This window comes from Oncorhynchus tshawytscha, linkage group LG06, assembly GCF_018296145.1.
Source record: "Oncorhynchus tshawytscha isolate Ot180627B linkage group LG06, Otsh_v2.0, whole genome shotgun sequence".
Classification (NCBI taxonomy): Eukaryota; Metazoa; Chordata; class Actinopteri; order Salmoniformes; family Salmonidae; genus Oncorhynchus; species Oncorhynchus tshawytscha.
In genome coordinates this window covers 47,361,017-47,373,662 of record NC_056434.1, presented here as the reverse complement: position 1 = coordinate 47,373,662, position 12,646 = coordinate 47,361,017, and the positions used below count along the sequence as shown (strand labels likewise).

The following is a 12,646-nucleotide window of genomic DNA, read 5'->3' as shown; positions in this document are numbered from 1 at the left end:
TGGTTACAGAGAGTATAGTTTCCCCCTGCCAACCTGGATATTCTGTACCTGAACGTCCCGCCTCCAGGCTCATTCAGCTTCTTCTGATTGGCAGAGGCCTGGGCACCAATGCCCACAGGGGATCTGCCTGCAATAATAGTGAGTCCTCTTGCAACTGTGCCTGACAAAGAAACAAAACATATCATTACAAAGCTGTTCAATAGCATGGTGAGAAAATGGGCCTCGGTGCATTGCTCTTAACAAGGGGTTTTCAAATCCGGTCCTGGGGCCTCCCCTGCTGGTCCATTTCTGTTAGAGCTCAACACTTTTAACACCCGAGACACTTAATAATCATCCAGGCCTTGAATAATTGAACGATGTGGGTAAAACAAGTGTCCACTGGGGATAACCTCTTCCCTTCAACAATAGCACAGGTCGAGAGCGCCGGGATCGCCTATTGAGGTTGTCCGTTTCCTGCATGGAGAGAGAGGGCGCTGTGCGGTGCCAGTACCTTGTGGCCGGATGGTCTGAGGGATGACCATCGGCATGCGAGTCTGGACCCCCTGAACCCCTGGTCTTCTCACACCCTGGAAGAGAGGAACCATGAGAACATGAACAGTATCCCTGCACATTGGACATTTGGTACTGGCACTGTCCCTGTATATAGCTTCCTCCCTTATTTATTGTGTTTTTTTTTAATTATTTTTATTATTAGTTATACTACTTTGATATTGAATACTCCACTGTTGGGTAGAGCTAGCAAGTTAAGCATTTCACTGTACTTGTGCATGTGACACATAAAGCCTGGAACAGAAAACGGAACTCACAATAGTTTGAGCCAAGTGGTGCATAACTGCCTGGCCTACTATGGAAAGAAGAACCCTTAAAAACGGCAGCGCATCTTTCCAGTCTCCAGTGTCTAAGTTCGAGAGGGTCGTACCAGAGAAGTGGTGGGTGTCCTGACAATGCCTGTGGCGGGGCTGATGGTGGTGGGGAGCCGGGCCCTGATAGCGCTGGTGGTAGTAGTGGAGGCAGCGGCCAGGGCAGAAGCGTTGGTGGAGGCCAGCAGAGTCTGCTGGTTGTTGAGCAGGGACAGCCGCAGGGCAGGAAGGCTTTTCTGAACGGAAGGAAACAAATACGGGTTACGTGGTAATGTCGTCAACAATTTACTATGTCAGGGTAACAATTTACTATGTCAGGGTAACATTTTACTATGTCAGGGAAACAATTTACTATGTCAGGGAAACAATTTACTATGTCAGGGAAACAATTTACTATGTCAGGGAAACAATTTACTATGTCAGGGTAACATTTTACTATGTCAGGGAAACAATTTACTATGTCAGGGTAAACAATTTACTATGTCAGGGAAACAATTTACTATGTCAGGGTAACAATTTACTATGTCAGGGTAACATTTTACTATGTCAGGGAAACAATTTACTATGTCAGGGAAACAATTTACTATGTCAGGGAAACAATTTACTATGTCAGGGTAACAATTTACTATGTCAGGGTAACAATTTACGCAAATTTGCTCTTTATACCTGGGTAGTGACACTAATTACACTAGTAACATTGTAGTAACATGTTACATGGTACTTTAGTAATTGCATAGCAATGAGCTCAGAAAAAGGTCCGGCTGACGGTTAAGGGTAACAAACAAACCTTGAGGAAGGGGATGAGGTATGGCTGGGGAGAGGACTTCAGCTCAGCCTGCAGACGTGTGGTGAACTCCTCAGGCTCGATTTTAGCATCCTGATCAAAGAAAGAAGACATTAAGTGTGAAAATCAGACAAATAAATAAATAAAAGGAAATGTCATAATTCCACGCTGACAATTGAACCAGATAACAAAATGTGAAAAGCCATCACTCCTTATAATAACTGTCACATATAAGCCACTCGTTGATCATTTATAAGGCGCGAGTTAACGACAAACGCCACAAGGACGTCATCTACTCATCATATTCTTAACCTAGTGTTCTATAGGAGTCTTGACTCACCAGAAGATCCTGCACCAGGCCCTTGACGTTCTTGGATGTGTCTGGAGATGGGGAGTTGTGGGACGCCAGCTTGATCAGGGTGGACAGGAAGTTCTTGCACTTCTTCACATTTTCTTGCATTTCCTGCAAGAGAGGGGAATGGGTCATTGAGTAGGATTAGACTTTCTATGAAAATGATTGATAAGTCTTGCAAACTTTGCTTCTCATGTCACCACCACTTCTGGTATTAGAAAACATTACTAAATCAACTCAAAACATTATTTTAAAGGGGCATTTAAAATAGCAAAACACTTTACAGTAAATAACACCCCCCCCCCAGTGGGAAACTGGCCAATAAAAAAAATATGTCAATCAACTCACCACATGGTAAACCACACACTGTTTGGGTCTAGCAAAGTGTCAGTAAAGTAACACAATTGACAAACCTGGGAGACTGGTGCAGTTACCATTGTAGGGGTTGTGGAGGCACTGGCTGCTGCTGCAGTGGGCCGTACAGCACCAGGCTTGGCCAGGGCTTGACCCCCTGTGATCACTGACTGGGCTTTCTGAGGGGTGGTCATCTTCACCGACACAGACGCACCTGCAGGAGCCATGGTTATCGCCTTCTGGAGAGAATGGCAACAGGCATAAATATGACTAGAACTTTATACAGTCGAAGAGAAAAAAACAGTTAACACGACACACATAGTTCAGCTGAGAGAGTAAACAACCATTTACCACAACATAACACAGTGCCTACGGAAAGTATTCAGACGCCTTCACTTTTTCCACATTTTGTTACGTTACAGCCTTATTCTAAACTTGATTAGATCTTTTTTTTTTTCAAAATCTACACACAATACCAAAGCAAGAACAGGTTTTTAGAAATGTTCACTAATTTATAAAAAATAAAAGAACTGAAATATCACATTTACATAATTATTCAGACCCTTTATTCAGTACTTTGTTGACGCACCTTTGGCAGCGACAACAGCCTCGAGTCTTCTTGGGTACGACTCTACAAGCTTGGCACACCTGTATTTGGGGAGTTTCTCTCATTCTTCTCTGCAGACTAGAGATCGACCGATTAATCGGCATGGTCGATTAATTAGGGCCGATTTCAAGTTTTCATAAAACCGGTTGTTTTTTTTGTTTTTCTTACACCTTTATTTAACTAGACAAGTCAGTTAAGAACACATTCGTATTTTCAATGACTGCCTAGGAACGGTGGGTTAACTGCCTTGTTCAGGGGCAGGACGACAGATTTTTACCTTGTCAACTCGGGGGATTCAATCTTGCAACCTTACAGTTAACTAGTCCAATGCTCTAACCACCTGCCTCTCATTGCACTCCACGAGGAGCCTGCCTGTTGCGCGAATGCAGTAAGCCAAGGTAAGTTGCTAGCTAGCATTAAACTTATCTTATAAAAAACAATCAATCAATCATAATCATAATCACTAGTTAACTACACATGGTTGATGATATTACTTGTTTATCTAGCGTGTCCTGCGTTGCATATAATCGATGCGGTGCTTATCGTTGCAACAGTTTAGGCTGCCTAATTTGCCAGAATTTGCCAGAATTTTACTTAATTATGACATAACATTGAAGGTTGTGCAATGTAACAGGAATATTTAGACTAATGGATGCCACCCCTTTGATAAAATACGGAACGGTTCCGTATTTCACTGAAAGAATAGGCGTCTTGTTCGAGATGATAGTTTCCGGATTCGACCATATTAATGACCCAAGGCTCGTATTTCTGTGTGTTATTATGTTATAACTAAGTCTATGATTTGATAGAGCAGTCTGACTGAGCGGTGGTAGGCAACAGCAGGCACGTAAGCATTCATTCAAACAGCACTTTTGTGCGTTTTGCCAGCAGCTGTTCGTTGTGCGTCAAGCATTGCACTGTTTATAACTTCAAGCCTATCAACTCCCGAGATTAGGCTGGTGTAACCGATGTGAAATGGCTAGCTAGTTAGCGGGGTGCGCGCTAATAGCGTTTCAAACGTCACTCGCTCTGAGACTTGGAGTGGTTGTTCCCCTTGCTCTGCATGGGTAACACTGCTTCGGGGGTGGCTGTTGTCGTTGTGTTCCTGGTTTGAGCGATGAGAGGGACGGAAGCTATACTGTTACACTGGCAATACCAAAGTGCCTATAAGAACATCCAATAGTCAAAGGTTAATGAAATACAAATGGTATAGAGAGAAATAGTCCTATAATTAGTAGAATAATTACAACCTAAAATGTCTTACCTGGGAATATTGAAGACTCATGTTAAAAGGAACCACCAGCTTTCATATGTTCTCATGTTCTGAGCAAGGAATTTAAACGTTAGCTTTTTTACATGGCACATATTGCACTTTTATTTTCTTCTCCAACACGTTGTTTTTGCATTATTTAAACCAAATTGAACATTTAATTATTTATTTGAGACTAAATTGATTTTATTGATGTATTATATATTAAGTTAAAATAAGTGTTCATTCAGTATTGTTGCAATTGTCATTATTACATATAAATGTTTTTGTTTTATTAGTATAAAAAAAAGAAGAAAGTTTTTAAATCGGCCGATTAATCGGCATCGAATTTTTTTGGGGTCCTCCAATAATCGGTATCGGCGTTGAAAAATCATAATCGGTCGACCTCTACTGCAGACCCTCTCAAGCGCTGTCAGGTTGGATGGGGAGTGTCGCTGCACAGCTATTTTCAGGTCTCTTCAGAGATGTTCGATCAGGTTCAAGTCCGGGCTCTGGCTGGGCCACTCAAGGACAGTCAGAGACTTGTTCCAAAGCTACTCCTGCTTTGTCTTGGCTGTGAATTAGGGTCGTTGTCCTGTTGGAAGGTAAACCTTCACCCAAGTCTGAGGTCCTGAGCAGGTTTTCATCAAGGATCTCTCTGTACTTTGCTCTGTTCATCTTTGCTTCATTCATCTTTGCTTCAATCCAGTCCCAACTGCTGAAAAACACCCCCCACAGCATGATGCTGCCTCCACCATGCTTCCCTGTAGGGATGGTGCCAATGTTGGTTTCATCAGAGCATCATGTTTCTCATGGTCTGATAGTCTTTAGGTGCCTTTTGACAAACTCCCAAGTGGGCTGTCATGTGCCTTTTACTGAGGAGTGGCTTCTGTCTGGCCGCTCTACCATAAAGGCCTGATTGGTGGAGTGCTGCAGAGATGGTTGTCCTTCTGGAAGGTTCTCCCATCTCCACAGAGGAACTATAGAGCTCTGTCAGAGTGACCATCGGGTTCTTGGTCACCTCCCTGACCAAGGCCCTTCTCCCCCGATTGATCAGTGTGTCTGGTAGGCCAGCTCTTGGAAGAGTATTGGTGGTTTCAAACTTCTTCCATTTAAGAATGATGGAGGCCACTGTGCTCATGGGGACCTTCAATGCTGCAGACATTTTTTGGTACCATTCCCCAGATCTGTGCCTCGACACAATCCTGTCTCGGAGCTCTACGGACAATTCATTCGACCTCATGGCTTGGTTTTTGCTGAGACATGCACTGTCACATGTGGGACCTTATATAGACAGGTGTGTGCCTTTTCAAATCATGTCCAATCAATTGAATTTTCCACAGGTGGACTCCAATCAAGTTGTAGAAACAGCTCAAGGATGATCAATGGAAACAGGATGCACCTGACCTCAAATTTCGAGTCTCACAGCAAAAAGTCTGAATATTTACGTAAATAAAGTATTTCTGTTTTTTATTTGAATAAATGTGCAAAAATGTCTAAAAACCTATTTTTGCTTTGTCATTATGGGGTATTGTGTGTAGATTGCTGAGAAAATGTTAGATTAAGGCTGTAACGTATCAAAACGTAGAAACATTTCAAGTGGTCTGATTACTTTCCGAAGGCACTGTAAGTCAAACAACTAAAACCACAACAAAAATAAAAACAGGGCTGGAATATGTGAAATGTATTTAATACAAATTCATTTAAAATCTACTGAGAGGCTCTAGTAGCTAACTATAATTAGGTGTGTGTTTTTTCTGACAGAGGGCTGCATGGAGACAGTAAGTGCACACCTGTATAGCAGAGCTGGTGGGAGAGGGAGACTGCAACATTCTGGCCTGGACAGGGGAGGCCAGACGAACAGCCTGGGTTGTACAAGGGGCCTGCAGAGGACAGGGGGAGCAAGGGGTCAGAGGTGCACTGGACATTAGTACAGACATTAGTACCGGTATAGATGGTCAACTTATGACTTACTTGAAAGTGAAACCCACACTGGCACAACTTGAGAGGGAAATTAAAAGGGTGAAGAGGAAGAAAAAGCAGGACATCCCTACAACGTAAGGGCTGACCTTCGGTTATGCCCAGTGGCAGAGTATACCGCTCACAAATGGGAATCTACAGCCACAGCAGATAACCATGACCGGACCCGAACGAGAATGTATGTTCTCGTGAGACTGATGTTGACCATGACCATGAGCAGTCATATACTACAGCATCCCCAATAATATTCCTGACATGGGCAGCATCGATCTTATGCAAAATCCACATGATCTAGCAGTGCCATTCTTTTTTTTGTCAGGAGGAACTAGGTCTATACTTGGGCCACTAAAGAGGATTGGACACTACATGGCAGACAGACGTCGTTCAGATCGACAAACACGTTTGATATGACATAATACATTTCAGTCCCCCTCTACATAACTTCAGCCTGATTCCCCCATCCATACCTGGCTGGGAGTACCGACTCTGATGGTGGTCCCAGCGGTAGGTGTAGCAGGCCGGGGGCAGATGTTAGAGACAGCAGCCTGGCCTTGTTGGGTCTTAGCCTGAGCCTGGGCTAGAACCTGCTGAGGAACCATTACCAGCTGGCCTGTGTCTGTACGCACCAGCACCATACCTGGGGGAGAAACAGTCAGGTCACACATCTTTCTCTATTTGCCATTTTCAATGGTTTACTGTTTTGTTTTTTGGGGGCCTAGGTATTGGGTTAATAAATGCATTAATGAATAGCACAGACTAGGTTATTGACTATATGAATGTTTAATTGATTGACTAATGGGTCAACACATTGAAAGGTGCACATTTCTGTTCAGAATGGAGCTTGGGGACCCAGAACCTAGGTTTTGAAGGTTTTAGAATCAGGATAACATCAGTAGGGTTCCTTACCGGGAGGTATGGTAAATCCAGGGGGTAACTGAATGGTGGTCTGCTGTGGTGGTCTGACGACCATCTGTGGTGCCACAGTCCTCGTGGGACTCGCTACCAGCCCAGGTCTCTGCTGCTGCACGGAGGTGGCCATCACAGGAGCACCGGGGGGCCTCACGATGGTCACCGTGGGCTGACCAACTCCGTTAACCGTTGGTTTCACCCCGGCTGCGAGAGTGGGACTCGCCACACTCTGTGCCTGGCTTATGGGTGAGTTCACAACAACAGGAGAGGGAGACCCTCCGAGAATGATTGATTGGCCAGTAGAGACTGGCTGGTTGGGTGCCACCATTGTAGTGTTAATAAGAGTGTTATTGCGGTTCATGACCTGAGAGGTGGTGGCCCCCGGAGAACCTGCACCCTGTGTGACCACTGCAGAAACCTTAGGGTCTATTACTCCATTCTGTGAGGCACTGGCCATGGGGTTGGGATGCCTTTGCAATGCAACAGTGGGAGTAACAAATGCCACAGCAGATTGAGATACAGGATAGTTTGGTAGAGAAGGAGGCTGTGAAGCCATAGACACAATGATATTTGAGTTGCCTGCACTGGCAGTACTTATAACAGTGTTGCCGCCTAACCCGATTTGGGGAGCAGCAGCTGGCGAGTTGACCAACTTCACAGCTCCGGGGCTACTGTTAAAACTCTGTAATCCAGGTGAAGGAGTCCTGATAGCCGTTGTTGTTGTGAGGTTTGAGTTCGGAGCAGTCACCACCGATGTTTCAGCTGGACCCAAAACAGTCCCTCTGTTGTAGCTAGTCGTCTGAGCAGGCAAAGTTACCGATCCTGGTGGTGCGGGGGAAATGATGCGAGATGCGGCTCCATGTGTTTGTAAATTGGTACCAGCGTTTATAATGCCCCCAGTAGTGATGGAAGAGGTAGAAGCGGTGATACTCTTGTTCGAAATTGCCTGATTCGCACAGGGTTCCGCGTTTAACGCCGCTTTTGGGTGTCCTTGTTGTGGCGGCTCCAGAGACCCCACTTGATCACGCACTTTCCCTGAGAACTGGCTGACAGTGCCCGTAGATCCTTCTCGCTTGATATCGGAACATGTGGCGGGCGAAGTCTTTTGGCTGACAAGTTGCGATTCCAAAGAGCCAACTAAGTCACTTACTGCTTTTTCGTCTACCTCATTGAAGAGCATGTCCTCCAGTGGGTCGGAGGCTCCCGCCATCTTTGATGATAGACCGTTGTGCAAATCGTATTTTAGAATGTACGCATGCGCGTGGGCTTCGAATGTAGAAATATAATTTCAAGAAAGGACCACTGTTCTACTATAATGCAGATTTGCGCTGGTTGTACCTCAAAGTTTCTCATTCCACAAGATACCCTACAGTAGTGCTTCAAGACAAGTATAATAAAGAAGGAGACAAATAGGCCTACTAATGTATAAATCAAAGCTATATACTGCTTCTATTTAGTAAACCCATAAGCTATATACTGCTGCTATTTAATAAACCCATTCCAGACGTGTTAGAAGTGTGGAAGTTTGTTTTGCATGCCCCGGTTCCCCGTTTGAGTGGAGATTTCGCTTAAGCACCAATCGAATGGTCTAAAATCCAAACTCCCCTCATACGGGCACCGAGCCATGCAAAACGAACTCCACCATTGGTTCCAGACGATGTCGAAAACGCGCGAGATGTTGATTTCCCGTCAGCACCAAATTTAGAAAAACGATATTACCATTTTCCATGTAGCAGGATGCTAGCGTCACGATCGCGGATTCTCTTTTTCAAAATAAGAGCCTAATGCAAAGATATGAAAAATTGTGGAATCTCGATACACGTACAACTGTTTCTCACAGCATTGCAACCACCTTGGACAAGATACATTGATGATTTTATGTACTTTTATTACAATGTATTATTTATACTAGCATTAGGTTTGAACGTTTAAACAAATACTGGTATTGTATGTTGAAAGCTGTTGTGTAGGCTATAATGAAAGAATACACTTTTAATAAAATACATGTTATTGGATTTGCGCAATATAATATGTAATACTTGAGTCTCTTGTGCTGGGCCACTGGTTTAATACAGAGTGCTGGTGACGCCCTACTCCACCTATTCCATTGACCACAATGCAAATCCCTGTATATGTATTTCATATTGGCATAATATATAGTGAAAAAACGATTATTTGCGCAGAAGTAAAAGTCGGATTGGGAGTACTCAGTCGGGTCTGTAGATTCTATATATGGTGTTATTTAACCGGGGACTGAATAATACAACGTTCCCTTTCACGTGATCAAATCAATTAAATCGAATTTTATTTGTCACTTCGTAAACAGGTGTAGACTAACAGTGAACAACTCACGTGGGGCTCTTCCCAACAATGCAGAGAAAAAAAGAGAGAAATAATAACACGAGGAATAAATACACAATGAGTAACGATAACTTGGCAATATACAAGGGGTTACCAATACAGAGTTGACGTGCATGGGTATGAGGTAGATATGTACATATAGGTAGGGATAAAGTGACTAGGCAACAGGATAGATAATAAGCATTAGCAGCAGCATATGTGATGAGACAAAAAGGGTCAATGCAGATAGTCCGGGTAGCAAGATATTGGTTAACTATTTAACTAACTATTAGCAGTCTTATGTCTTGGGGGTAGAATCCGTTCAGGGTCCTGTTGGTTCCAGACTTGGTGCATCGGTACCGCTGACTAATTTTAGGGCCTTCCTCTGACACTGACACTGCCACATGTGATCATCATCATGTGATAACATGTGACAACATGTAAAAGAAACGTGATAAAGTAACTACACATGTGAAAACGTTTGAGTACTTAAGAAAACATGATCTCATGGTAAATAAATAGGTATAACATTTCAAAATGTGATCCCATGAAACTACATGTATCAACATTTGAAAATGTTTCACCTGATAGTGCAAATTCAATTTCCACATGTGAAACTACACATTTCAAGTTTTTATTATTGTAAGGAAAGTAGTGGAATAGTATGGGGGGTTTTAAGGTAAGCGGTAATGCTGTTCAGATAAAAGAGTGTCAACATCTTTATTTAATGTTTACACTCCAATTGATCAATTGGAGCTTACTTTTCAGTAAATCCCACGGGATTTGAACTCATGACCTCTGCATCTAGAATATGATGATCTCTCTGTTGCACCACCAAATCTGTTAAATCTTGAAAGTCCACTACACATTCATTACCTAAAAATATGTCTCTGCGCTGAGTAAAAGAGCCCCATCTGCATTGCTGTTTTAGTTATAAATTAATATGACCATTCTCTCATTGATCTAATTTACTTATTTCAGCAATTTGAGTGTGGGTTTTCAGTATAGCTGTCTTCCATGTATTTTTTAACAAAGCTGAGATCTACTTTGTAGTGCAAAGCATAGGAATAAGCCTAGAAGTGAACTCCTTCATTGACACAGACACGGTGGCGTTTTTTTTTTTTTTTTTTTTTTTTTTTTTTATGAGTGAATATAAACCGGGCTTTTAGTGTATTCACACTTTCAGAAAGGCAATAAATTTAGACAATTATTTACAAATTATAGTCCTACAGTATATCTGTTGCTAATCTAACAAGGTTAGCAGTACACAGTAAAGGTATAGGACTTGTACTTTTACATATGAGTCATTTAGCAGACACTCTTATCCAGAGCGACTTACTGTAGAGGAACAATTAGGGTTAAGTGCCTTGCTCAACGGCATAAACAGATTTTTGACCTAGTCGGCTCGGGGATTCAAATCAGCGACCTTTCAGTTACGAGCAGTATTAACCACTAGGCTACCTGCCAGTATTAACTAGTTTTTAAAAAGAATAACAGAGACAACATTATTTATACGTTATATTGTGATGAATATCTATCAAGGTCTGCAAAGGCATTTTCTGTACAGTTTAAAATGCATTACAAGAGACAATCAACAATAACAGTTTAAATAAATGTTCTGAGAAGCACTGCAGATCATTTCATAAAATGTGTCACTTAATTCATGGTCAAAAAACTATAATTGATCAGGCTATAATTGTCGGTTCCAGCCGCCTCATTTATAAATGTTGCGTATGCACACAAAAAAACAAATATGCTCCATAACATGCATGCGCCAGTTTTCACATAAAAGTTGGCAAACATAAAACTGAACTTGAGAATGTGCTTATACTCCCGCAAACTTGTTTAGACCATGCATATGCACAGGTTCTAGTGACTGAAGTGTTGCAATGCGAGAGGGCAAAAGTAGTAGCCATGTGCAGATGGTTAATACGGTGCCTTCGGAAAGTATTCAGCCTCCTTGACTTATTCTACATTTTATTAAAGCCTTATTCTAAAATGTATTAAATCGTCCCCCCCGTCCCCCCCCATCAATCTACACATTACCCCATAATGACAAAACAAAAACAGGTTTGTAGACATTTTTGCAAATGTAAATAAATAAATAAATAAAAAGGAAATATGATTTAAGTATTCATAATACGTATTAAGTATTCAGACCCTTTACTCAGTACTTTGTTGAAGCACCTTTGGCAATGATTACAGTCTAAAGTCTTCTTTGGTATGACGCTACAAGCTTGGGAGTTTCTCCCATTCTTCTCTGCAGATCCTCTCAAACTCTGTCAGGTTGGATGGGGAGCGTAGCTGCACAGCTATTTTCAGGTATCTCCAGAGATGTTTGATAGGGTTCAAGTCCGGGCTCTGACATTCAGAGACTTGTCCCGAAGCCACTCTTGCATTGTCTTGGCTGTGTGCTTAAGGTTGTTGTCCTGTTGGAAGGTAAACCTTCACCCAAGTCTGAGGTCCTGATCACTCTGGAGCAGGTTTTCATCAAGGATCTCTCTGTACTTTGCTCCGTTCATCTTTCCCTCAACCCTGACAATGGGGAGCGGCAAGGACTTGGACATCCCCACAGCATGATGCTGCCACCACCATTCTTCACTGTAGGGATGGTGCCAGGTTTCCTCCAGACGTGTCACTTGGCTTTCAGGCCAAAGAGTTCAATCTTGGTTTCAGACCAGAGAATCTTGTTGCTCATGGTCTGAGTGTCCTTTAGGTGCCTTTTGGCAAACTTGCTCAGTTTAGCCAGGCAGCCAGCTCTAGGAAGAGTTTTGGTGGTTCTAAACTTCTTCCATTTAAGAATGATGGAGGCCATTGTGTTCTTGGGGGTCTTCAACGCTGCAGACATTTTTTGGTACTCTTCCCTTGATCTGTGCCTCGACACAATCTTGTTTCGGAGCTCTTCGGACAATTAATTTGACCTCATGGCTTGGTTTTTGCTCTGACATACACTGTCAACTGTGGGACCTTCTATAGACAGGTGTGTGTCTTTCCAAATCATGTCCAATCAATTGAATTGACCACAGGATGATCAATGGAAACAGGATACACCTGAGCTCAATTCAGAGTCTCATAGCAAAGGGTCTGAATATTTATGTAAATAAGGTATTTCTGTTTTTATAGTGGCTTGTGAAAGTATTCACCCCCCTTGGCATTTTTCCTATTTTGTTGCCTTACAACCTGGAATTAAAATAGATGTTTTGGGGGTTTG

The 12,646-nt window shown here is 42.7% G+C and overlaps 1 protein-coding gene across 2 annotated transcripts in view; it reads right to left on the bottom strand.

Annotated features, from left to right (window-relative positions):
- The window catches only part of LOC112252637 (transcription initiation factor TFIID subunit 4), a 32,182-nt gene extending 23,840 nt beyond the window's left edge, over window positions 1-8,342 (bottom strand). Inside the window, exons 1-9 of one of the 2 annotated variants that reach the window (XM_024424068.2) lie at window positions 7,093-8,342; window positions 6,654-6,823; window positions 6,000-6,089; window positions 2,410-2,589; window positions 1,985-2,107; window positions 1,648-1,737; window positions 920-1,096; window positions 491-566; window positions 49-160 (exon numbers count right to left, since the gene is read on the bottom strand). In XM_024424068.2, the coding sequence (XP_024279836.1) occupies window positions 49-160; window positions 491-566; window positions 920-1,096; window positions 1,648-1,737; window positions 1,985-2,107; window positions 2,410-2,589; window positions 6,000-6,089; window positions 6,654-6,823; window positions 7,093-8,305 (2,231 nt within the window). In that variant the 5' untranslated portion in view covers window positions 8,306-8,342. The remainder of the gene's footprint in view (window positions 1-48; window positions 161-490; window positions 567-919; window positions 1,097-1,647; window positions 1,738-1,984; window positions 2,108-2,409; window positions 2,590-5,999; window positions 6,090-6,653; window positions 6,824-7,092) is intronic. The other variant, XM_024424069.2, reaches the window with a different exon arrangement.
- Between the last annotated feature and the right edge of the window lie 4,304 nt (window positions 8,343-12,646).